Source organism: Cydia fagiglandana, chromosome 8 (genome assembly GCF_963556715.1).
Source record: "Cydia fagiglandana chromosome 8, ilCydFagi1.1, whole genome shotgun sequence".
NCBI lineage: Eukaryota > Metazoa > Arthropoda > Insecta > Lepidoptera > Tortricidae > Cydia > Cydia fagiglandana.
In genome coordinates, this window is record NC_085939.1 from 9,202,437 (window position 1) to 9,228,118 (window position 25,682).

Below are 25,682 nucleotides of genomic sequence, written 5' to 3' on the forward strand. Positions count from 1 at the left end.
TTATGAATAAGGGGGTTAGTGTTTATAAGTAGAAAACAGTGGCGTCGCGCCCATAAAAGTCGACCCCCACCGGCTTGCCTGTTTTTGGACGTTTGAGCAGAATTGTAAAGGAAACATGTAACCCAAATTAGCTCCGGCTTGCCTATGGATATGTTTGACGCGCCGCCACTGGTAGAAAATAAAACAAATGTGAAATTAATACATGATAATGTATTTCGAACAATCGTGTCTTACCATAATAATTATAATATAAATTAGCTGACGAACTCCACTGATACAAAATATATAATTATTAATTACAAGTTCCTAGGCAATATATAACTACCCGCGCGGTCCTAAAATGTTTGTTATTTTACATGACAAGCGTCGCCGCCGAAACCATCAGGTAAGCTACAAAGAAGCGGTCAGTACACGGAATAAACGTGACAATTGCACATTGCAACATAGTGTCGTCCCGTTTTCTTATATAAATTGGTTTGAAAGGGACGACACTACAGTGTTGCCACTTTTTAATTTCTACCCTTTTTTGCCAAGCTGTAGGTACTTACCTAATATTTATAAATAACTTAATAGGACATTTTTTTTTACATTCTGTTAATATAATAAAAAATAAAGTATAATAACTGGAATGATTTGTAAAATTATGGCAGTCACCGTTGCCACGTTATAAATTTACCTACCGTCGCAAAATTGCCCTCACAATCGTGTTCTGCCTCACAACATTTATTGAAAAACCAGTTAGAATTTGAAATTAATGGCGAATTTTTGGATTTAATACGATTAACCCTTTACCAGGCCGGACCAATCTTCAAGGTTTTCCTACAAAAATCAAACATATTCAAATGAATCCAGCTTTGATAATTCATTTGGAGACAAGTCGCAAAAGCTAATTTGAACTTTATATCGGAATGCTTAAGTTGAAATTCTATTGGCAGCTATGTGGTCGATAAATCGTACTATATCTGGAAAAGGGTTAAAGGGTTGTGCATACCGGATGCGTGTTCGTAGACGTGCACGCGTGTTGTAATATGTATACAGATCCTTATGAGACGGCACACTGCTTGCGTGACGTGTCCGTGCACGGCTCTACGTGTGCTCTAGCCTTAATAATCGAATTAGCCCCCATTCCCACGGGCGCTTTTACAACGCGCGATAAAAAAGCGTTGGAGTGACACAAATGGATACATGTGTATTTATTCACACGACAGCGGTGGCGCTTTTTATCAAGCGTTGTTGGATTTTCGACTTTAAGCCTTGGTCGTTAAGTCGAATTTAGAGTGTGGACAGATTCAAGCGCTTTTTTAACGCGCGTTGAAAAAGCTGTCATGCGAATGGGGGCTTAATGTTTCTATGATTGCTACGGCTGATGTGCGAGGTAGGCAGTTCATATGATTTTCGGCTGTGATGTCGTATAAGAAGTATAAAAACAGCTAGACGTTTTACTCGCGCAAATTAAATTCCGTACGAACGTTTTCGGTTGTGCGTTTTGTCGTGTTGTATACCGTTAATTTATATCGTGCAGCGGATTTTTTAATAGCATGTAATATTTAACTAGCGACTAGGGTTGTCCAAATTGGAACTATGCTTGATTTATTGATAATCATACGCCCGGTCTTGGTCTTACGCCCGGTACAGACATATGGCTATTCAGGCGAATGTAAGTACCTATAGGCACTATAGGCAGGCGCCGATATGTTAAGTACACTCGGCTCGTCTCGCCGCCATTCGGCATTCACATGCCTCACTCTGCTTTAAAGGCGCTCGTGTCAGCCCAACTATTCGCCTTAAAGTAAGAGGGAGAAAAGAGATGCAGGAGAGAGAGATAGATAATGTTACTACTCGTGCGAGTTGACAGTCTCTCGAGCCCATTTACTTTAGCCAGAGTTGGTCATATGTCTGGACCCTGCATAAAATAAGGCTAACACATTCGACGGCTTAAGCGGCGACGCTAAGTACTTAACGCTATTGTAGTTACAAGTGACTATGGTATTACTATCTCTCTCCCGCGCTCTGGGCCGCTGGCTGCTATCTCCTTCCCGCATCCCGTATTTTGTAGCTCCTGTAAAAACATGCATTATTATGATCATCAAATGACAGAAATTACCAATTTTAAATTTGAATACACATTTTATTTCTCAGCGACCACCACCCTACATAATATCTGTATACGCATCGCATGAATGTCAAGTTGCTTAATGGCAGTCAGTTGAAAATACTACTGGCAATGTAGCGTAATGTATTTTAGTGTAATGCATTTTAACGTCAATGTGTTGCTAATCAAACTGAGATTCAATCAATATGCCGCTGACAAGGCAGTTACTTTTGGGCACAGAATAAATAGTACTAGTGGTTCAGGGTCGACATGTCCCTTTCTAATATATGGCACTATCCCTTTTGGCTATTTACTATTTAGGGTTGTCAAATTTCAAGCCATTATCTTATCTGTGACCGTGCACGCAAAGGGACGTCAAGTTGTGTCAACCCTAATAATTGCTCGAAGCATAATTAGCCGGAGACGTTTGCCCGATGGCAGGGATTTCGCACCCGTTTCAGGGCAGACTAGAGAGAATCTAATATTCTAATCTATATGAAATTATTTTATATTAACCTTTCATAATTGGTGGTCAAAAATCGTAGGTTCAAACCTTGGATTTGCTGTATGTAGCAGTAAAAATCGTTCCCGAAAAAACAGCAATTAAATAATAGGTATCCTAGTACAGCCAAGCGGTTAATAGCATGACTAGTACTCACATGGGTAATTATTCGTTATTTCCTGGCCTGCAGCGCGCTAGACAGCCAGTCCATGGCCTGGTCGAGCCCTTCGCCGCGCACGGCCGACGTCTTGAAGATCTGGAAGGTGCGGTCGCGCAGCGCGTCCAGCCCCAGCGCCTGGTGCACCTCCGCCACGGTCAGGCAGCCTGCCATGTCTTGCTTATTCGCTAACACCACTAGTATTGCATTAGCTAGTTCTTCTTCCTGAAATAATTGTTCAATATTAAGTCTATAGAGACCAATAAGGCCTAGTTTCCCCTCTGGGTTGGAAGGTCGCTTTCGTAAAAACGCTATGCTATGTCAAATCATGGAATTACTTAGTTGTCAAACGGACCCCAGGCTCCCATGAGCCATGACAAAATCCTTAGCTGGAAAAACGCGAGGAAGGAGATTAAGTATAGAGAGAACAATAGCTTCTCCATACAAGGAGTCTCCATTTTCCTCTGAAGATATTGGTAGTGTGGAAAATATTTTAATATTATTTATTGCACTTCATTATATTTTTCACCATAGCTACGCCCATTAAATTAACATTAGTCACACTTTTATAGTTAATTATGATTTCAATAGATTTTAGGAGGCTGTTAGACATCAAACTAAGACTAAACTTAGTTGTATACATGAAAGACATTTAATGTATTACAAATTACCTTTGAAACCATTTTTTTCGCCAGTTAGGCCAGTAGGGCCTGAAATTTGATGTGGTGAAAAATAAATTACATTGTACTTACTCTTAGCATATGAACCAATTCGTCTTTTGATATCCCTATTCTGTCTCTGTCTGCAGAGTCTACAACATAAATTATAGCATCTGTGTTGCCATAGTAACATCGCCAGTAGGGCCTGAAATGAAAACATATGTTAATTACATTAAATATATGGCAACATTTGCTAAATTATAGTGGTATTGTGCCAACTTTGATGTTGATTTTTGACCAACTTCTTGGTTTGCTTGCTTGTGGCTTTAGTGACAGTGCTGCCCACAACCAAGGCTCGGAACCGGTTTTGTGAAAACCCGGAATAGCCCAATAATATTAATTATTTTATGCTCTTTACGTAGGACTGTATCATGTATTTAGGTAATTATTAGATTGTCCCATTAAAAATAAAATACTAAACCAAAGAATGAAAAAGAACATAATTTTTGGATGAAGAAAAACCGGTTCACAGCCTTGCCCACAACGAACCAAGACTGTCTAGTACTAAATGGCTATTATATTGCACACTACTGTATCGTTATCTGGTATGAGTCAAATATCTATAATTTCATATTGATGAAACAGAATAGAATGATGATAGAACATTATTCTATTCTGTTTATTGGTGTATGACAGGTTCCCAAAATTTACCACCTGAACAATTTCACGATATGGCATAATAAAAAAAAAAAAGATAATGAAAGATCATACCAATTTTGACAGTGGCATATCTACATGTGGGCGTAATGTGCAACTTCCCCCATGGCTATACTGCAAAACGTAATTCAAGACCAAAAAAAGTAAGACAATGTTGCCACTGCAATAACTAGATAGTACTAAATACTAACTACTAAAATAGTAAATTCCTTTTGATAAATAATCACGCTAAGATAATTTATTTATTAGTAATTTTAATCCTACGATTTAAAACAGTACTTTTATTGACTTATTTTTACAGTAATACAAGACGACGCGCTAGTAGCAACATTTCTTACTTTTTTTGGTCTTGAATTACGTTTTGCAGTTTAGATTAGTTCACACTACAGTTCACTACACCACTGAATTTTGGAGACATAAAATTTGTATGTAAGTGGTTATAGGTTATTTGCTTGTTCCTCATTAGCTGATTGTATCGTACAGTCAAAAAAAAACAATTTTTAACCCACCATAACACATAATGCCAATGACTTAGTAAATGTGAAAAGGTTACATAGTGGGTCAGGAATTAAGTTGTTTGATAGTACCAGCCAGCTGAGTGTATGGCTTTATATTTCAATTTCAATGAGTAGTATAATCCATACATGATGATAAAATTATACCTATTGACATCTTATTTTCAGATTTGGAGTAAATATTAATCATAATTTTATAATATTTAGGTAATAATTCGAGTGAGTTATATACGATCAAATCTTAAAACCTATTGTACTTAGTGTTCAGTAAAAATATAAAACAAGAAACATAACCTATTACTCCTTAACATGCCAGTCCTTTCAGTCCTTACCTAATACTGGTCTGTCCTCCGAGATCCCACACTTGGAACTTTAAGTTTTTGTACGTGACCTGTTCTACGTTGAACCCGATGGTGGGAATGGTAGTGACCACCTCACCCACTTGCAATTTGTATAGAATTGTCGTCTTCCCGGCGCCGTCTAATCCGAGGATCAAAATCCGCATTTCTCGTGCCCCTAGTAACCCTCTGAAGTAACTAAATAAACCACCTGAAAATTACAATTAAACTTATCAAACATCACCGGCTGTTTACGAAGTAATATTAATTTTTACGACAACACAATTACATACCCATTTTATCCTGATAAGGTTCACTAGTCTAATTCATTTAGCGGATGTAGCGATGTTTAAACTTTTCCACATAAGCATATGAGTGCCCTCCGAATTATTTAAAGTACTATTTACAAGCTTTATTTATTTCATTTAACCAGTTAAAGTAATAATTTAGAGAACATTTTATTGGAAATCGTCGTTTGACGCAGCCCATCGACACCCCATACTATGATAAACTATGAACGTACTTGTTACCAACATTGAGGCATAGAAATAATCTTATCGAATTAAAATGACTGTTGTTGCATTTTGGTAGCACATACCATACTTGCTTTCAACTTAGTCGTATTATACTTACTTTTCTTTAGGTTGGTATGATCGGTAAAACGTCAACCGTCATTTTAAATTTTCGTGACAGCGGTAATATTAAGTGATTATTTTTGGTAAAAGACAAAATTATTTTCTCTTTTGCTTAAATGGGGGGCAAATCTTTGCGAAAATGTGAAGTTTGTGGGGTCAGGCGTGTAAGAAGATTAACGTCTGATATATTTTTGGCGAGATTTCCGCTTGACCCCAACAGGTCGATAAACTGATGTTTTATGCGATATTTTCATTTTGAGTCGTTACCAGATACTAATTTAATTAGTTTGGAGCAGTTTTTATCGTTTACAATCCTTGATTAAAACGAAAACATTCTGTGAATAGGTTCTTCTTGTAAAAAACTAGGTAACCTAAGGACACGAATAGTGTGCGAACAACTTGTCGATAATCCCTTTATTTCAGATGTCGATTATGGGTAAAGTTGACCGGCAACGAAGATTTGGTATATTTACCCATACAAAGATTAAACGAAAATAAATTTATTTGTGGAGATCATTTTCCACCAACTGCCTTCAACAAAAATGGAAACAGGCTAAAAAGGAATGCGGTACCAAGCCTAAATCTCAAGGCGCCCCTCTCGGACGAAATTCTGTCGTCATTCCCTATTGTTCCAGAGTTTGAAAAACCGGGCAAGTGCGAATCGGACTCGCGCACAAAGGGTTCCGTACCATAATGCAAAAAAAAAAACAAAAAAAAGCAAAAAAAAAAACGGTCACCCATCCAAGTGCTGACCACTCCCGACGTTGCTTAACTTTGGTCAAAAACGTTCACGTTTGTTGTATGGGAGCCCCATTTAAATCTTTATTTTAGGGGAGGTCACGAAAAACTCACGATAGATCACGTTGGGGGAGGGGGGATTTATGCGACTGTGGACTTAAAGGAAAAATGACGGTTTATAAAAATGTCCACTCGGATAATTTCCTCCCTGTATAATTTTGACTAGTTATATGTTTGTCGAAGTATAAAAATGACCCTTTTTTATTGTCTCAATATATATTTGGTGCAAAATATAATTGACAAAGTATAAAAATGACCATTAAACTTTTAAGATGCCGCGGCGATATCCCTATGCTCGTTTTGTCCATAGTAGATATCCTATAAGAATCCTTACACCAAAAACCTCACCAAATATCACCAAGGAGGAGGGGGGGGTCAAAAAGTAGCCGAAAATACCTCGCGTGATTTGTGCACAACCCCTTATTGGTATTTATAATTTGTTACTGATTTTTAGGGTTCCGTACCCAAAGGGTAAAACGGGACCCTATTACTAAGACTTCGCTGTCCGTCCGTCCGTCCGTCCGTCTGTCACCAGGCTGTATCTCACGAACCGTGATAGCTAGACAGTTGAAATTTTCACAGATGATGTATTTCTGTTGCCGCTATACAAATACTAAAAACATAATAAAATAAAGATTTAAATGGGGCTCCCATACAACAAACGTGATTTTTGACCAAAGTTAAGCAACGTCGGGCGTGGTCAGTACTTGGATGGGTGACCGTTTTGTTTTTGAATTTTTTCCGTTTTTTTTTGCTTTATGGTACGGAATCCTTCGTGCGCGAGTCCGACTCGCACTTGCCCGGTTTTTAGGGTTCCGTAGCCAAATGGCAAAAAAAACGGAACCCTTGTGAATTCGCCATACCTGTCTGTCTGTCTGTATGTCTGTCTGTCTGTCCGTCCGTCCGTATGTCACAGCCACTTTTTTCCGAAACTATACTGTTGAAACTTGGTAAGTTGATATATTCTGTGAACCGCATTAAGATTTTCACACAAAAATAGAAAAAAAAACAATACATTTTGGGGGTTCCCCATACTTAGAACTGAAACTCAAAAATTTTTTTGTCATCAACATATGGGTGTGGGGTGTCTATTGATATTGAGGTTTCTGATATCATTTTTTTCTAAACTGAATAGTTTGCGCGAGCCGCGAGAGACACTTCCAAAATAAGAGAATGATAAATCTAAAAAATATATATGATGTACATTACCATTACCAAATCGTAAACCGCTATTGTATTATGTTACTTGCTGGTACGGAACCCTTCATGGCCGAGTCCGACTCACACTTGGCCGCTTTTCTTTAACTAAAATCAGGCAAGTAAATTAAAATGTTTGATTATGTTACAGTGGTTTCTGCTGGAAGTGTCTCAGGACAAAAACGCAAACTAGGAGGTAAAAGATAAAAATAATACTTTAATTATATTTTTATTTTTTGACTTTCGTTTGAATTGAATATAACGTAATTTTACAACCTTGTTTAAGGTGAAGATGATGATTCCACAAATTCAAAACGAAATAAGGGTTATGGCCCAAACAGTGTGCCATCGACCTCAACTTACGAGATTTCTGATAAAATGGCACCACATCATTCAGAAATAGGTATTAAAATTTTATTAGTATTCATAATTTGCTACCTTTTTTTAGGGTTCCGTAGCCAAATGGCAAAAAACGGAACCCTTATAGGTTCGTCATGTCTGTCCGTCTGTCTGTCCGTCTGTCTGTCCGTGTATGTTACAGCCACTTTTTTCCGAAACTGTAAGAACTCTTGAAACTTGGTAAGTAGATGTATTCTGTGAACCGCATTAAGATTTTCACACAAAAATAGAAAAAAACAATAAATTTTGGGGGTTCCCCATACCTACTTAGAACTGAAACACAAAAATTTTTCTTTCATCATACCCATACGGGTGGGGTGTCTATGGATAGGTCTTCAAAAATGATATTGAGGTTTCTAATATCATTTTTTTATAAACTGAATAGTTTGCGCGAGAGACACTTACAAAGTGGTAAAATGTGTGTCGTCCCCCCCTGTAACTTTTAAAATAAGTGAATGATAAATCTAAAAAAAAATGATGTACATTACCATGCAAACTTCCACCGAAAATTGGTTTGAGCGAGGCCTGGTAAGTATTTTTTTTTAATACGTCATAAATCGTAAACCGCAATTTTATTATGTTACTCGCTGGTACGGAACCCTTCATGGGCGAGTCTGACTCGCACTTTGCCGCTTTTTATTCTTAAACTGAATAAAGGCAAGTACATAATTTAATAATGTTATGTTACAGTAGTTTCTGCTGGAGGAGTCTCAGGACAAAAACGCAAACTAGAAGGTAAAAGATTAAAATAATACTTTAATTATTACTTCCCGGCCGCCTAAACTGGGCTATAACCGCGAAAATCGAAGTTCGCAAATTGCGGGGATTTTTCTCTGTCACTCTAATTACGCCTTCGTTGGAGTAAAAGAGAAAGATCCCCGCAATTTGCGAATTTCGGTTTTCGCGGTAGCCGCTCCAGATAACGTACAGCTTGGCAAAAAAGAGTAGAAATTAAAAAGTGGCAACACTCTAGTGTCGTCCCTTTCTAACCAATTTATATAAAAAAACGGGACGACACTACAGTGTTGCCACTTTTTAATTTCTACTCTTTTTTGCCAAGCTGTAATTCAAGACCAAAAAAAGTAAGAAATGTTGCCACTTTTTTACTAGCGCGTCTTGTATTTATGTACAAATAAGTAACTAAAAGTACTTTTTTAAATAGTAGGAGTAAAATTACTAATGAATAAATTATCTTAACATGATTATTTATCAAAAGGAATTTACAATTTTACAAACAAATTATTGCAGTGGCAACATTGTCATACTTTTTTTGGCCTTGAATTACGTTTTGCAGTATAGGCGTTCAATTTTGTATGAAATTCCTTTACAGTTCTCTGGAGTTGCTCCGCCCTAAACGTGATACTTCGAAGCCTGATATAACGCCCGGAGCGACGACATTTCATTGCATGTTTGAGAAAAAATTGTTATTTTCTCAAACATACTTCGAAATGTATGCGTTAATATCATGAAATGAAGACATGAAGTTGCTCATTTGCTCGTCTCAACAAGATCTTTGACACAAGATAGTACTCAGGGTCTGATGATGGAGCCGGAAGGTGGTCACCGGTACCAATCAACCATGCAACTAAACCACTTCGTGTTTAGGCTCGTTTTATTCGTCTCAACAAGATCTTTGACACAAGATAGATAGTACTCAAGGTCTGATGATGGAGCCGGAATGTGGTCACCGGTACCAATCAACCATGCAATTAAACCACTTCATGTTTAGGCTCGTTTGATTTGTCTCAACGTGATCTTCGACACAAGATAGTACTCCGGGTCTGATGATGGAGCCGGAAGGTGGTCACCGGTACCAATCAACCATGCAACTAAACCACTTCGTGTTTAGGCTCGTTTTATTCGTCTCAACAAGATCTTTGACACAAGATAGTACTCAGGGTCTGATGATGGAGCCGGAAGGTGGTCACCGGTACCAATCAACCATGCAACTAAACCACTTCGTGTTTGGGCTCGTTTGATTTGTCTCAACAAGATCTTTGACACAAGATAGTACTCAAGGTCTGATGATGGAGCCGGAATGTGGTCATACCAGTTCGTTTTTAAACCCTCGTTGATACAAACTTTACAACCTATAGGTACCAAATGCAATGACGAAACATGTAAATAAGCGAGTACCTATAATTTCTTTCGAGTAATATACCTTCATAAGTACGAGTATGGGGCTATTAATAAATTGACAGACAGGCAGCGGGAAGCGACTTTGTTTTATACTATGTAGTGATGAACAATTTGTTACTAATCATAATTATTATTAACAAATCATTTTGTTTTAGATGATGCTTCGACTTCAAGGGTAAAAACGAATAAAACCACAGATTGTATACGAGGAACACCGCCAAAATATGGCTACAGCAACATAGAAATGACTCCACGAAAAAAAAAACTTGTAAAAAAGTTGCAGCGAACACAGTGTTTGTTATCATCACTCTCAAAAACATCCGTCGATTTGGACAAATTAGATTCCGATTTTCTGAAAAATGTTGTATCAGACTCTCTGAAAAATCAAGCCCGGAAACCTAGAGGCAAGCGATGGAATTTAATTAACAAAATTTCTGCTTTACAAATTTTTAAGAGGTCACCCAAGACATACCGTTTTCTGCAGCATATAATGCCTTTGCCCAGTGTTCGAACAATTCAACGCTTACCAAAATCTTAATTAGAAGACAGTGCCAAATATTAAATTCGGATATTATTAAAACAGAAGAAATTTCTGCGAACGCTGCAAAGATAGCTCAACTAAGAAGCGCTGCAAAATAATATATGTAATTACGAGTATGCAATATCAATTCCACGCGGACGAAGTCGCGGGCAACACCGCGACTTCGTCCGCGTGGAATCTTATCTTCAACATTTTACATCTTTAGTACCTATAATTTTCATATCCAAGCAATGTTGACATTTTTTAGCAAGTTGTATGAAGTTTTAAGTCAAGTGGATTTTGATGTTGGTTGCTGAAATTACTTTTCTTGTATTCTCATAATAGGTACCTATGCCCTTATACAAAGATTCAAGTTCCGCATTCCGCACTCACAAAATATCTGATCTCCATACAAACTTTCAACCCCTTTTTCACCACCTTAGGGGATGAATTTTCATAAATGCTGAAATGAGTTTTCTTGTATTTTAATTTAAAACGTTTTTACAAAGTTTCAAGTTCCTTGCTTAAAATAAAATTTGCACCCGCAGACAAACTTCCATCCCCTTTTTAACCCCCTTAGGGGTTGAAATTCCAAAAACGTTGCAATCACTTTTTTTTGCATACGGCTATTATGCCTTTCTAAGAAGTTTCAAAACCATTTGTAATGGATTCAAACTTTCAACCCCTTTTTAACCCTGTTAGGGGATGAATTTTACAAAACGCTGAAATTACTTTTCCTGTCTTCTAATAATATCCCTAAATACAAAGATTCAAGTCCAACACTCGAAAAAATGTTTGATATCCATACAAACTTTCAACCCCTTTTTCATCACTTTAGAGGTTGAATTTTCAAAAACGCTGAAATTAGTTTTCTTGTATTTAAATAATATATCTTTTAACGAAGTTTCAAATTCGTAGCTCAAAAGAAAACTTTAACCCCATACAAACTTTACGTTCATAACATAAGCGTATTGTAATAATAAACTATCTGTATCATATCTTTAATATGTTAAATAAAATTATTTTTATATTTTGCTTTTATTTTATTAATCCTAGTGATACTCAAAATTTACTGTTACTATAGTACAGTACAGCAGCATGTACAGTCGCCATCAGATATATCGAAGCGGCCAAAGTGCTCACAAATATCTGAACACGCCTCTATTGTCATGGCGCTAGGTGCGTGTTCAGATATTTTTGAGCACCTCGGCCGCTCCGATATATCTGATGGCGACTGTATCGCACATTTATCGATATCGATAAAGAGTAGGTACGCCAGTAGTGGCAAGCCCTAGTGTTGTTTTTTTTTGTGTTGGCAATATTGACATGTATTTGGTGTGTTGGCACAATGTACGTTCATAATTCGGTTTAAGGCTTGTTCGAAAGTGCCGACTCTTAAAACGTAGTGATTATATGCTCAGTGGTTTGACGTGTAACAACCACGGGTTTGTTGCCAGATCGTAATAATATACGTCAAAATTTACAAAGGGCTCCACAGACATTTGCGAATTATCGGCAGTCGGTAGAACAGACTGCAATGGAGCGGGAAGTTAGGATGAGACAACGTATCGCAGTCGATATATCGGAAGCGAAATTGTGACCAACTTTATTTCGACCATTCGTTTCACACGGTTAAATACAACTCTTTATAAAACAGAATACAAATAAACTTAAATGATATTTAAATAGAAGACAAGACTTTTCATGGTTTGACCGTGTATGAGCCATTTAAAAACCAGCACTGACTTCCTTTTCCTTTCTACTCTATACCATAAACTAAACTAACCTCTTTCTTTATCCGTCAAGCTTTGTAAGCAAAGGTGATTAGTGAATTATTTATTTAAAATATATAATTTCATTACATATCCGCTAAAAAACCCATCAAAATGTAGATCAAGCTTTAGACAATGTATAGAAATAATGTTTTTTACAAACAGTTTCATATATTAAGTGATCAGTGTAGTTGTTAAGTCCACGTGCAGGAATCTGTACAACGTTGGTTTGATTTCAGGCGACAAGATGACGAACTCAAAGGGTTACCGCCGCGGTACGAGGGATCTGTTCGCCCGCCGGTTCCGCACCCATGGCGTCATACCCCTCTCCACGTATATGAAAGTGTACAAAGTTGGAGACATCGTTGACATCAGGGTTAGTAATTAGACTCCTATTTTTATCATGAAATCCTACAATAATCTCATATCAATGCATTTGTTATTCAATTAAAAAACTCAAAATGTTTAGAATATTGCTGGTTATTGCAGTTTCCCTTACACCACATTTCTCTAAAAATTCGCACATCGTACATTCGCCATCAGATATATTGGAGCGGTCACGGTGCTCACAAATATCTGAACACGGCCTTATTGTCAAGGCGTTAGATTGCATGTTCAGATATTTTTGAGCATCTCGGCCGCCTCTATATATCTGATAGCGACTGTACCCAATAGTTACCGAAGCTGCTGACATCTGTCTCTCAATGTAACTGGTAGAAAGTTTTTCAGTGGTTAAGTACCAATTTTTGTTATTGCTTTACAACTAATATTAAAAATAAAACAAGATTAATTAGTAAGGAAGGCCACAATTTACATGATGAATTGATGATTCTTTATATTGTTTTGATGACTGCCTGTCAGCTGGCTTTATCTCATATCTATAACCAGTAGGTCCAGTAGTTGACATTTTCAGTAATTTTTGGAGCTAATATAAACATACAATATGTAATAAGGGCCCTTGACTAAGGGAAGCAAGCTATACTTGCCGTACCAATTGGCGACTGAAATCATAATGCTATCTCCTTTACCCTTGTTAAGACCAACCAAGAGGGAAAGAGATGGCATTATGACCTAACTCGACACTAGTTTTGCGGCAAGTATAGTGCTAGTATTAGATTCGTACCAGTAAATATACAATCATTTTATTGAATGTTAAAGCATATTTTGAAAAGGCATAAATTATTTACCATTCAACATGTCTTACTATAATAAACATAACAAAAAAAGAATTTCCTGTGTATTCGGTTCTATAACCGAATAATTCGGCCAAATACGAACATTGGAAAAGTTGCCGAATATAGAATATTACGCCCATCTTTAGTGCAAGTTCTTGTCCAAAAACAATTTCATCAATTTTTTTTGATGCCTACTACTTCTAGGCTATGGCTATGTATTATTACAACAATATACCAATCCTTTCTACACAAAACAAGACAAGAATGCGCCACACCCAGCCGGGCCCATGTCCGCTCCGGTCTAACCGGCATACCAGGGGACGAAATTTGTGAGGAGTGACACGCTCTGGGATGGGAGAGGGATAGAATCAGCCGGCTATGCAGCCTCAAGCCAATATTTGAATGTAGGAGGGGTAGGTTGTGTTGTCGATGGAGAGTGTTGGTGACATGCTGCTTGTCGTTTCCGCTTCGGTCTTCGAGATACCAATCCTTTCTATTTACAAAATTATTCAGCAAGAGTATAACAAAACTAATTGATCATTACTTCTCTTATTCCAGGGTAACGGTGCCGTCCAAAAGGGTATGCCACACAAGGTTTACCACGGAAAGACAGGCCGTGTATACAACGTCACAGCCCACGCCTTAGGAGTCATTGTAAACAAGCGAGTTCGCGGCCGCATCATCCCCAAGCGCATCAACATCCGCGTTGAGCATGTGAAGCACTCCAAGTGCAGACAGGACTTCCTCAAGCGCGTCAAGGAGAACGAGAGGCTGCTGAAGGAAGCGAAGGCCGCCAACAAGATTGTCAAGCTGAAGAGACAGCCTGCTGCCCCCAAGCCCGCTCATATCGTCAGTGGTACAGAGAAACCTGTGCTGTTGGCTCCGATCCCATATGAATTCATAGCCTAAGGGGATTAAAGTTATTTAAGGAAGTTCTTGTTTCATTTGTTATACTTTATAACCTCATTTGTTATTTTTAATTAGGTTAAGGTGGTTATCACACTGCTTCGATTTTTAGCGTCGCAACGACGAACGTACGTAGTGATTACATCTATGCTCTTTGGCAACGGCATTGTGATAGTCGCCTAAACTGAATCGAAATTTCGGTTGCGAGAAGGTAACTTAACGGTGACAGAGGAGAAGAGCATCTATCTCACGTATTGCTGCGTCTCTGTCGTCAATTCGTCAAAGACATGTGAAGCGCTTAACCCTTCGTATGACTAAGCACTGATCAGTGCGAACGAATTTAAACCTATTGTATTAAACAAAGGATTTTAATTCGAGCGCACTGATCAGTGCTTATACAGATGAAAGGTTAAAGACTAATGATTACATTAGTTGTAATCATTAGTCTTTAACCTTAATGATAAGTCTATAACGTTCCAAATTTGAAGTGCTTACCTTGTGATAAATCGTACAAGTTGCCTTTAATCGCGCGTAGCTCATAGGACAGTAATAAACTTTACAGTACATATGGTCCTATTTTCCCGCACTAGTGCGTAAAATAGTACTTTTCGTACGTATGTCAAAAGTGTACTGTAAAACGTACGACACACGTGCGAATGGGTAATTCACTCTTTTCCGCACTTATATCGTAAATAACTATTTCATTTTTCATGCTCTGAAAGAGGGTCATTCTTGTTCTAAAAGGAGTGCAGAAAATGATACGTTTCTGCACTGGAGCATTTTAGGTTTCAACTACGATTTTTTTCCGATAAGCAATTGAAATTAGGGTTTAAATGGATTTGTTACACAATTTCCACTCTGATATGTGTCGCTTAGCTTCAAACTCGGGTAAATCCATTCGACCCTCTCGCAAATATCTGCCCTATTACCTTTTCTTAATACCAAAATCGCATAATCTGCCAGTGGATTTACCCGAGTTTGAAGTTAAGCGACTCATAACTATTTGACTCCCCATTCCATAACGATACTTTTGCCTAAATTGTTAGTTGAAAGTGCCCTCAAAAAATATTATAAAAATGTATACTGTCATGTTTATAAAAAAACACATGCATTTTACTTTCCTCGTAATCGAAATGAGAAGTAGAGTGTTTAACTCGGGTGAAAGGCATCATTTTAGCCTCGGACTATTGGCGATGTCACTGTGTTCGAGCGCCAAACTACCTCGGCAAAAATGAGTGCCTTTCAACCCTTTGTTAACAATGTACTATAACTAGTATAGTTACCTATGGAGACCAAGTGAACTCCCCACAAATCCATTAAATAAAAAGCAAATTTCAGATAATAATTTGAAATGAAATATATTTATTTACAAATGAAATCTAAAAGATGAATATCTCAATGTTTCGAATTGAACAATATTTCAATAATTTTATTATGCCCTTTCAACTTTAACAAACGAGGCATATTAAAGAACGTACTCAGCACTAACCTATTATATAATATAAATTAATTAAATTAGTTAAACTTAACAGCTAGCATCTCTAGATTGATAAAATAGTATATATCCCGTTTCTGACGATTTTTGTATATCTGAAGTTAGGCCGTAGAAATCTTCTATAGCTGACGCGTCTATTTTCTGCAAAAAAAGAGACAGGGTTTTAGTAAGAATGGTATAATCCAGCGGTCGGCAACCTTTTAGCAGCCAAGGGCCACATAGTAGTTAACGAAGTTGACGCGGGCCGCACTTTGGTAATATTTGTGATTTTAGCAGACATTGTCGTTTGTCAACCCGCCAGGCCAGGAGAGCCTGGGAGGCTCGCGGGCCGCTTGTTCCCGACCGCTGGTATAATCTGACGTTGAGCAGTACCTACTCTATTAAAGATAGTGGACCGTGGAAGCACTCAATAAGACGTAGATAGTAGATATTACTTTTAGGGCATCCGGTAGCTGGCACGGTTATATGGAGCGGGTGAGTCGGTTAACGAAAAATAATATGAGGAACGCTAACGCGTGACGGATTTTACCTACAACGGCACTCGCTTGCGTGCGCCCGCGGGCCCGCGCCAACTAGCGGACATCCTTACGGCTCGGCCATGACGTTGCGCGAACGGCGACGGCAAGAATAGGTCCGATCGCTGTGTCTAGCTCCAACCTATGGTTGCCGTCGCCAGTCGCGCAAAGTCGTGGCCGAGCCGTTAGAGGTGAGTGAGACTTTTCAACACTTAAGGTTAGGTAACTTCCTTGGCTATAACTTAGTATGGTGGGTGGCACGAGGCTAGAGTCACGTCACTACATAGAGTGTGGTACTCACATCGACCATGTTATCGACGAACAGCAGCCAGAAGCAGTGGCTCTTGACGATGCTGATGTAGTGGCCGCAGTTGGGCCCGGAGCCGCAGTGCACCACGACGGCCACCAGGTCGTACAGCCGGTCCGGGTTCACCGCGTCGTCCGACTGCAATTTGAGAACAAGTAGTTCCCCCTAGAGACCCTAGAGTGACTATAGAGTGGTACTCACATCGACCATGTCATCGTCGAACAGCAGCCAGAAGCCGTGGATCTTGCTGATGTAGTGGCCGCGGTTGGGCCCGGAGCCATAGTGCACCGCGACGGCCACCAGGTCGTACAGCCGGTCCGGGTTCACCGCGTCGTCCGACTGCAATTTGAGAACAAATAGTTCCCCCTAGAGACCCTAGAGTCACTACAAAGTGGTACTCACATCGACCATATCGTCGTCGAACAGCAGCCAGAAGCCGTGGCTCTTGACGATGCTGATTTAGTGGCCGCGGTTGGGCACGGAGCCGCAGTGCACCACGACGGCCACCAGGTCATACAGCCGGTCCGGGTTCACCGCGTCGTCCGACTGCAATTTGAGAACAAGTAGTTCCCCCTAGAGACCCTAGAGTGACTATAGAGTGGTACTCACATCGACCATATATCGTCGTCGAACAACAGCCAGAAGCCGTGGCTCTTGACGATGCTGATGTAGTGGCCGCGGTTGGGCCCGGAGCCGCAGTGCACCACGACGGCCACCAGGTCGTACATCCGGTCCGGGTTCACCGCGTCGTCTGACTGCAATTTGAGAACAAGTAGTTCCCCCTAGAGTCACTACAGTGTGGTACTCACATCGACCATATCGTCGTCGAACAGCAGCCAGAAGCCGTGGCTCTTGACGATGCTGATGTAGTGGCCGCGGTTGGGCCCGGAGCCGCAGTGCACCACGACGGCCACCAGGTCGTACAGCCGGTCCGGGTTCACCGCGTCGTCCGACTGCAATTTGCTCTTTATTAAGGATAGAAGGAAGTTTTATCGAGCGAATGGGCACACTGTTCAAATTTAAATATTGATCCCGAATCCTTAAGGTCCGGTACCTAACAATGGAGCCGCCATTAATAGGCGTTCCCCTCTGTCGAAAATAGGCGGCCAATGGTCAACCATATGTATGGACTGACATTTATCTGACATGACGTACCTATACAATATACATTTGATGTGCCCCTCCCCCGCAAAAAACGGCAGACTATTTTGTACCGAAAATTTTAGACATGGCGTCTCCATTGGTTATATCCTCTAAGTCCGGTACAGACGGACTGCAACCACATGACACATGTTAATCGACGTCGGCATGCAATTCCCATATAAATTGCAGTCGGGTTACAGTCCGTCTGTATCGCCCTTTAATGTCCGCAGGCAGAAAGATGCTCGTTTTCCTGAACGTTTTTGATATGATAGGGTAGTTGGGGAAAATAGAACAATCGGGGGGCACGGCAGTGCCCCCGCCAAGTCGAGCGCGAAGCAAACACTGCCGTACCATCCTTTACTGGAACCATTTCGCCGCATTTTCAGGCCCCTATTTGAGAACCTCTGGATAAGACCAGAACGCAGAAATGTTGGTCATCCAGTAAGCTATAATCACATACTTAAAATCCAAAATTTCAAGTCTGTAGGTCATTTAGTTCCGAAGTTAAGCGAAAGCAAAGTTTCGCATTTATGAAACTCACTCATGATCATCAGAATAGAACTAGTACTGCCCATAAACTCAGAGAGCTGAAATTTGGTACAGAGTGAGGCTAGATTCACACGGCGTAATTTTTTCCCGTATACCGTATACGGGATTTTATCGAATACCGTAGTGACAGCCAAATTTGTAAGGAAACGATCAAAGTCGTTCACACGGCGTCTATGCGGGAAAGCCGTCTAGCCGTCTGAAGGATTTTGAACGTCTCTATACAAATTTTGCTGTCACTACGCTATTCGATAAAATCCCGTATACGGTATACGGGAAAAATTTACCCCGTGTGAACCTAGCCTTAGGGTTTAATGGCCACATAAAGGGAAAACCTAAAAATATTGCAATATCAGTCACGTTTTAAAGATCTAAGAACTGCATAAGTAAGTTTGTAATCCCATATAAATATATGATATTACAAAGTTACTGTTGCAGTTCCTACAAATAGTAGGTAAAGTAAAGTAAAGGTACACTACGATGTACGATGTGAGTATGAATGAAGATATGTTTAGTTATGATATGTGTATATATAGTATGGGTATGAGTACCCGAAAAGAAGGACTGCCTACAAAAAGAGATGAGATCCCATCAAAAATCAAAAACATTACATGTAAAAAGGTGCAAGTCTCGCAACGCTTTTACTACAAAAAAAGTTTTGAGATGTAATGTGAAACCAAGTCGGTTATTTTAATCAGTGCCAGGGGGTTTCTACAAAAAGAAGTGAAATCCCACCAAAAACATTCTGTAAAAAACTAGCCAAGTCTCGATGGAGCTGCTTGTTTATCTCTAAAAAGTAATGAAATCTAGACAAAGTCGTGCCAAGTCTAAGGTTCCTTACTGCGATTTCTTTATTATTATAGTTAATGTTGTGTGACTTGGCCGTTGAAGGGTACACAAGGGTACAAAACCAGGTGCTCCATGACACCATTGCACCAATCTGTCGCCAGAACCGCTACCCATTGACGATGGAAAATTGCCACTTGGAAAACGTTGATTCAATAACCAGTCAATTGTAGGCTTGATAAAGCTGCATATTTCAATAATACTTATGTATGGGCGAGCCTGAAACAAACACTTCTTTTTGGTGCAATGGCAGATTGGTGCAATGGTGTCATGGAGCACCTGGTTTTGTACCCTTGTGTACCCTTCAACGGCCAAGTCACACAACATTAACTATAATAATAAAGAAATCGCAGTAAGGAACCTTAGACTTGGCACGACTTTGTCTAGATTTCATTACTTTTTAGAGATAAACAAGCAGCTCCATCGAGACTTGGCTAGTTTTTTACAGAATGTTTTTGGTGGGTTTATTTTTCTCGGGCAAGAGGATGAACACGACAATTCCATACAACTGTTTGTTTTACCCTAACTGACCGTTAAAGGGTTGTTATTGTTATGAAAATCTTAAACATAATAATGTATCAGATGAAATATATGAAAAAAATATCTATTCTCATTCTATCAAATGGTAACTAAGAAGAATGACTTGACAGAAGTCGCCAATCACATTCTCCTAAAGTCCATCGTATAAGAAATATTTAATCGCAGTTAAGTTTATTTGTAACCAATAATGTATAAGGTTGAATTTCTTGTTTTGAAAATGGTTTGAATTTCATTCAAGTAATAAGTACAAACAGGCCAAGCAGCAACACTCCTAACTGTATATCGGTGGACCTTATTACAAAAGGCATAAGGTCCACTGATGTACCGTAAGTATAAGACGGGACAGGTACAAAATAAAATACTAAATACTAACCGTGTTAAATAACCTGAGCTCCAAGGGAAACACAACTCTATGCGACACTTTTATATGTCTATTATATTGCTCCATATATTTGAATCTCTTCAGGTGCAGCGCGAGTATGAGCGGTAGTTTCTTCACTCTCATCCTCTTCTGCGCCTCCTGGTAGCTGCTGCAGTTATCACACTTGAATTTGTTGTCGTTGCATAATGTTTCTGTGTCGCTGAAGCATTTTAGACAGTGCGTTATGCTTGTGTTCTGGCCTACGTCCACCTGGAATAATCGAATATATGTTTAGACTAGAATGGTGTTGTACTTTATATATCGCAGTTTCGGTGCAATAAAAATATATTTTTAAGGTAAGATTATTTTTTCGAGCGGACTTAATGTAATCATATCTAGCACTAAAATAAATCGTTAGACGTATAAATAAAGACACAACAAAAGTCGATTTACGCATGATAAACTTAACAATAAAATGAAAGATTCCTCTCTCCTCCCGAGTCCGAACTGTCCGAAACCCGCTTATAAAGGACTTATTACAAAACTTAATTTCTTAAGGCCCGTCTCACTTCTGTTACTGGTCATTAAAATATTTATAAGTACCTGCAGGTCGAAAAAATGCTCATCCTTACTGCTAACAGTCTCACAGTTGAGACAGCGGGTCTCGCTCGTGAGCGTGCCCTGGAATATCTCGTGCACCCACGTCGGGTCACCGCCGCCCGGCGCTGTGCTCGTTCCGTTGCATGTCACGCTCTCGCCTGAGGCGTTCTTTTGGACTTTTAGAGTGCTCTGGTTACGTTCCGCTGGAAGAATAATTGTGCAGTTATTTCGTGCAAGTGATATTATGAGACTAAGAGTCGGTTGCACCAAACCGCCTACTACTGTTAAAACGTTCGTTAAATTTTATTGTATGGAAATGTTCATAGTTTTCTGCTGAGTGGTGTACAGCAGTCTGTCAAAATAAATGTAGTTGGTGCAATTGGCCCTTAGTGTTGAAAAGATTAGGGGTAGTCAAGGAGACTTGCCTAGGCCGGAAACTTGATCCACTTCATAAAAAAATGAACCAAAACTCTTTTATCAGCAATTCAATTTATTTATTTAATTGTATGACATGTAAGAATCACAAATACTTAAATCAAAAATACATCAGGTATGTCACAAATTTCCAAGGTTCTCAGCCATTGAGTAGCGTCAGAAGTGAGTGAGAACAGGTCATTGGAGCTTCCAGAATAGGCTCTGATAGGGTACTATTTGTTGGACAGTCAATCCAGCCACAAGTAATATCAGTAATATCACCTAATAAACTACTAAGTTTGAGAGGCTCTCAAAATGTTAAGTACTTATCTCAAAAATCAGCTACATACCTAGAATAATTTCATTTATATGATTGATAAGGAAGTTTAAAAACTCATGGGCATCTTGTTGCATGTAGTTATCGAATTCCTCTGGAAATAAAAACATATAAAAGCAATTACTTTATAATCCATAAGGTCTAAAAACGAGAAGGTGATTTTTTTGGACAAGTTATTCCCAGGCTATACAGTGAAGTGGTTAAGGGAGATATTTAATTCGTTGATGGGGGTTGACGAACTATAAACATTACAATGAACAAATTGTACAATCTGTTTTAATGGAAACAACTTTCAACAAATCAATGAATTTGAACCCAATCCCCTCCCTTAAAAATACAACTAGATTCAAACTTAGTTAGCTATATTTTTGCATAGTGGGATTAGTGGGCAACATGGTAACAAAACTCACCTTTCTCCTTCCTAAGCCTTGCAATAAATTTCTTTGGAGCTATAGAACCAACTTTCTTCTTCTGCGTGGCGATACTATAGAATAGGTCTGCTAGACAGGAGAGCAGCGTCTCCTTGGTGCGCTTGTTCTTTGCCTTGTATTCCAGCACCTTCTCTCTGAATGGACGGCAGAAGTATAGGGCTTGCAACACAGAGTTGCTGTAGCAAGTGTTGCCAAACTGAAAATAAAGTCTATTTAATTATAGTTCAATATGAAAATGAAGGTCACCCATTATTCCAAATGATTTTTGAATCAAAACATTGAGTAATGTGACCAGGGTCGTCTTAAACTATGCTGGGGCCCTTGGGCACATAAGAACTTGGGGCCCTTTTGGGAAGTAAAGAAAGCGAATTAAACTAACATTTTTCTACTATGATTTTCTATTTATTATGAGTAATCAAATATACTGTTACTGTCTGTCCTTCGGGGTCCCCTGAGGATGGGGGCCCTGGGCACGGGCCCTGTGTGCCCTTATGGTAAAGACGGTACTGAATGTAATAGAAAATGAAAACAATGACTCATTTCCTTCTAAAATATAACTGGTATTCAATCTTATTAGAATTTATCATTTGATATAGGAATCCTTATCAGTAACATGACATCAGTGATATCTTGATTAAAGAAAATAAGAATTGGCAAGATATTAAGTAAGTACTTTAAACCTGGTAGATTGGTATGGATCACTAATTCCAGATCTAGAACCAGAGGGTTTACCGCAAAACACGTTTGACGTGTTGCCTCCCTGTCCCACTTACATACGAATTTACAAGTGCGTCAGAGAGGCAACACTTAGAACATGGTTCGCGGTAGGCCCTCTGATAGATATCAGACACAACATGAATACAGATGGTACAGGTAGTAGTAGCTCCTATATGCGATTAAGCAGATGTCAACTTTCATAGGTTTGTACATATCCTTTATCATTTAACATTTATTTTTACACTCCACAAATACTTAATAGAAATAATAGAATAATTGATAGAGATGATATGAATATTCAACTGTTATTTTATTATGTATTCAGACACTTTTTTAATAGGTATTTAGTATTTGGCTGAATGCTGCATACTATCTGAGCAAATAGCTATTAATATTCAAGTCCGTTATGCATGAGGAAATTGCCTTGTGCATATGCTCACTCTGTGTGGACCCAGCTAATGAAAAAAAATGCACAGTTGAAAGTCTTTACTAGTTAATGTAATCACGAATGATTATTTTAAATACCTACTTAAAATCAAGTGGGGAATTGTGATTAGTTGACAGCACTATGATTGCATATTACTTCATAAGTAATTTCCACTTCATTCTTAGTACTATAAGAATACACTACACTACTAGATGCTGATCTTCTTCTTTCTTTTTTTGCAAAATGGAGAGGCATTTCTAACAATGGCTATGTCCACATATTCAAAAATTCAACTATAGAGGGATTTTACATATTTTCTTATTAGTTATTGTAATCTTGTATACTTAACTAGCATACAAAATAAATCATCTTTAGTTTCAGTATCAAATTTCAGATAGTGAAGAAATGCAAACTAATAACAAAATGTATGAGACATAACATGCTACATGAAACATTATTATACTTACATTGACTAAACCAAAGTAATGTTCATTCGGTGGGAACTGTTCTGAACCAATATCTCTTTCCAACTGCGATATATTTGCGCCCTGAAAATTATCAAACATTATGCCGAATCTTATTAGTTCAATAAAAGGTGAGAGAAAATGCCTAATTTATTTAGGATCAGTATTACTACAGTCACCGAAAAAACGATCCAGATTAAACTTTAAGAGTTTACAGCAATTAAAAGAAGCATAAAATAGTAATTAACCGTGTTTCTCACCATTCTCTGTTGGAAATTAAGGCCGAGATCCTGACATATTGACATTTGCAATCCGTTTTTAGCAACTTATAACCCAAATATGCGTTTAATGCAGTCTTCAAACGATTAATTTACGACTAAGTAGTTGTATTATTCAGAAACATAATTATAATTTCTTTGGAACTAAAAATTAGGCAAAAGTGGCAAATCGTACAACACACATGACAGGTCCTCGGCGGCTGGCATTTACCACATGACCAGAGACAATAAGTACAGAAAAGACAGAAAGAAAAACAACACCTATGTCTATGGTATAGTAATGTTGCCATAAATTCCATCATGGTTTTTCTTTATTGCATCATCGGAGACAATTTTTCGCCAATCTGATTAAATTGTCCGATCAAATCAGGCCATGCGGACACAATCGCCAATTTCGCTCGCCGAATTCAACCGCCGATTACTTCGAGCAACACCGGCTTCCGACACGTCGGAAGGGAGGGGCCCAAGCGATATCTCACCGTACAAATCTTTCTGCCATTTTTCGCGGGTGCACACAGTCGCACTTCTCACACACTTACATACAAAATCCAATCAGAGGCCCTACCGCGAACCACGTTCGACGTGTTGCCTCTCTATGGCACTTGTAAATTCATACATAAGTGTGACAGGGAGGCAACACGTCAAACGTGGTTCGCGGTAGGCCCTCTGTAATGACGACACAAATACATAGAAAATGACACACGTCAAAGACAAATCTTTCAAACCTCGTTCTCTTTTTGTGTACGGACGAGTGACTAGTGTCACAACACGCACACTAACACATTTTCGTTGAAGTATGTCATTGTATTCTGAGAGATGAGAAGTCGGATTTGTCGCTCGACCGATCCGCAATTTGTACTGAGCGAGCAAAATCGATAAATCCAACAAATACTTGAGACTAAAATATAGTAATTGTATTTAAATATAATTAAACGTATGATATGTAAAAAAAAAATTACATGTGGAATGTAACACTTTCTTTTTGTAAATTTGATGTCCCCGACCTCTTTTTGTAGCAAAAAACCGAGCAAACAGGCATTTTAGTGCAGCAGTGTTCACGCGCGCGTCTGGACTCGGTCTAGTGAAAAATCCAAGTGCAACTAGTTTTATTACCCGCGGTAGATTAGATTGACGCGCTAATCTTGTACCACGGCAGAGGGGAAATAGTGCGAATGCCGCCTCCCTTCCGTGTTGCTCGAAGGCCGATTATGACCGATATTACCGATAAAATGAGGTGCGGACGCAAGAATACCAATTTGCTAATTTGTGGCGCCAGTATTTTCGTTTTGGGGCATTTTTTCAATTTAGAGGGCTCTAATATCACCATAAATCTAAAATTGGTCATTAGATTGGAAATTGACGCCATTTTCATCGCGTCGGACTATAGTTTAAGAATAGAATAGAATAGAATAGAAATACATTTATTTATGACAAACAAACACAGATGACAAAAACATGTTGACAAATATACAATGTATAACATTTAGTGAAAAATGCCATAAAAGGGTCACAACTCAGCATGTTGCTGGCAAAGCCAGCGCTGTTCTTCCGTTGTAACCCAGGCGTACGCCGTTCGACGACGAGGCGGTTATGCTATGATTTACTAAACTAATTAAAAACTAGAACTATACCTAAAACATAAAATTGAAACTAAAACTATTATATACAACTTCAACATTGCGGCAATTGCCGTATCTGGAACAGGCCTGACAGCCAAGTGACAGCTGGCCGCCACGCCAT

The 25,682-nt window shown here is 38.9% G+C and overlaps 3 protein-coding genes and 1 long non-coding RNA gene across 6 annotated transcripts; 2 read left to right on the top strand and 2 right to left on the bottom strand.

The window, feature by feature from the left end:
* Positions 1-190: 190 nt before the first annotated feature.
* Positions 191-5,465, bottom strand: LOC134666648 (ADP-ribosylation factor-like protein 1). 2 transcript variants are annotated; one of them, XM_063523871.1, is made up of 5 exons: positions 5,274-5,465; positions 4,975-5,191; positions 3,504-3,615; positions 2,752-2,976; positions 191-2,059 (listed from the first exon to the last, which is right to left on the bottom strand). In XM_063523871.1, exons 1-4 carry the CDS (start codon positions 5,275-5,277, stop codon positions 2,767-2,769), a joined length of 543 nt encoding a protein of 180 aa, XP_063379941.1. In that variant the 5' UTR covers positions 5,278-5,465; the 3' UTR covers positions 191-2,059; positions 2,752-2,766. The 2 variants fall into 2 exon arrangements, with proteins under 2 accessions (XP_063379941.1, XP_063379942.1); XM_063523872.1 differs by having other exon boundaries at positions 4,975-5,178; positions 5,262-5,465.
* Positions 5,466-7,898: 2,433 nt separating this feature from the next.
* On the top strand, positions 7,899-9,560 carry LOC134667028 (uncharacterized). The gene is made up of 3 exons (XR_010098579.1): positions 7,899-8,013; positions 8,700-8,744; positions 9,340-9,560. It is a non-coding gene; the product is annotated as an uncharacterized LOC134667028 (long non-coding RNA).
* A 2,840-nt stretch (positions 9,561-12,400) lies between these two features.
* LOC134666627 (large ribosomal subunit protein eL21) lies at positions 12,401-14,547 on the top strand. The gene is made up of 3 exons (XM_063523840.1): positions 12,401-12,488; positions 12,680-12,816; positions 14,174-14,547. The coding sequence occupies exons 2-3, from the start codon at positions 12,688-12,690 to the stop codon at positions 14,522-14,524; spliced, it is 480 nt and encodes a 159-aa protein (XP_063379910.1). The 5' UTR covers positions 12,401-12,488; positions 12,680-12,687; the 3' UTR covers positions 14,525-14,547.
* A 1,306-nt stretch (positions 14,548-15,853) lies between these two features.
* On the bottom strand, positions 15,854-24,161 carry LOC134666628 (ubiquitin carboxyl-terminal hydrolase 46). 2 transcript variants are annotated; one of them, XM_063523841.1, is made up of 8 exons: positions 23,925-24,161; positions 23,668-23,748; positions 22,036-22,252; positions 21,639-21,719; positions 20,878-21,077; positions 20,287-20,544; positions 17,648-17,803; positions 15,854-16,157 (listed from the first exon to the last, which is right to left on the bottom strand). In XM_063523841.1, the coding sequence occupies exons 1-8, from the start codon at positions 23,967-23,969 to the stop codon at positions 16,047-16,049; spliced, it is 1,149 nt and encodes a 382-aa protein (XP_063379911.1). In that variant the 5' UTR covers positions 23,970-24,161; the 3' UTR covers positions 15,854-16,046. The 2 variants fall into 2 exon arrangements, with proteins under 2 accessions (XP_063379911.1, XP_063379912.1); XM_063523842.1 differs by having other exon boundaries at positions 17,648-17,791; positions 23,925-24,160.
* Between the last annotated feature and the right edge of the window lie 1,521 nt (positions 24,162-25,682).

What these genes read in the sequence shown, in the direction of transcription:
- LOC134666648 (XM_063523871.1), bottom strand. An exon ending in GGAGGACAGACCAGTATTAG is followed by an intron (nt 3,616 to 4,974) that starts GTAAGGACTGAA and finishes TTTTCATTTCAG; the next exon opens with GCCCTACTGGCGATGTTACT. An exon ending in AATTGGTTCATATGCTAAGA is followed by an intron (nt 2,977 to 3,503) that starts GTAAGTACAATG and finishes CAATTATTTCAG; the next exon opens with GAAGAAGAACTAGCTAATGC.
- LOC134666627 (XM_063523840.1), top strand. Translation starts at nt 12,688, where the DNA reads ATGACGAACTCAAAGGGTTACCGCCGCGGTACGAGGGATCTGTTCGCC. An exon ending in GAGACATCGTTGACATCAGG is followed by an intron (nt 12,817 to 14,173) that starts GTTAGTAATTAG and finishes CTCTTATTCCAG; the next exon opens with GGTAACGGTGCCGTCCAAAA.
- LOC134666628 (XM_063523841.1), bottom strand. Translation starts at nt 23,969, where the DNA reads ATGTCAATATGTCAGGATCTCGGCCTTAATTTCCAACAGAGAATG. An exon ending in AAGGCTTAGGAAGGAGAAAG is followed by an intron (nt 21,720 to 22,035) that starts GTGAGTTTTGTT and finishes TTTTATTTCCAG; the next exon opens with AGGAATTCGATAACTACATG. An exon ending in TATAAATGAAATTATTCTAG is followed by an intron (nt 21,078 to 21,638) that starts GTATGTAGCTGA and finishes TTATTCTTCCAG; the next exon opens with CGGAACGTAACCAGAGCACT.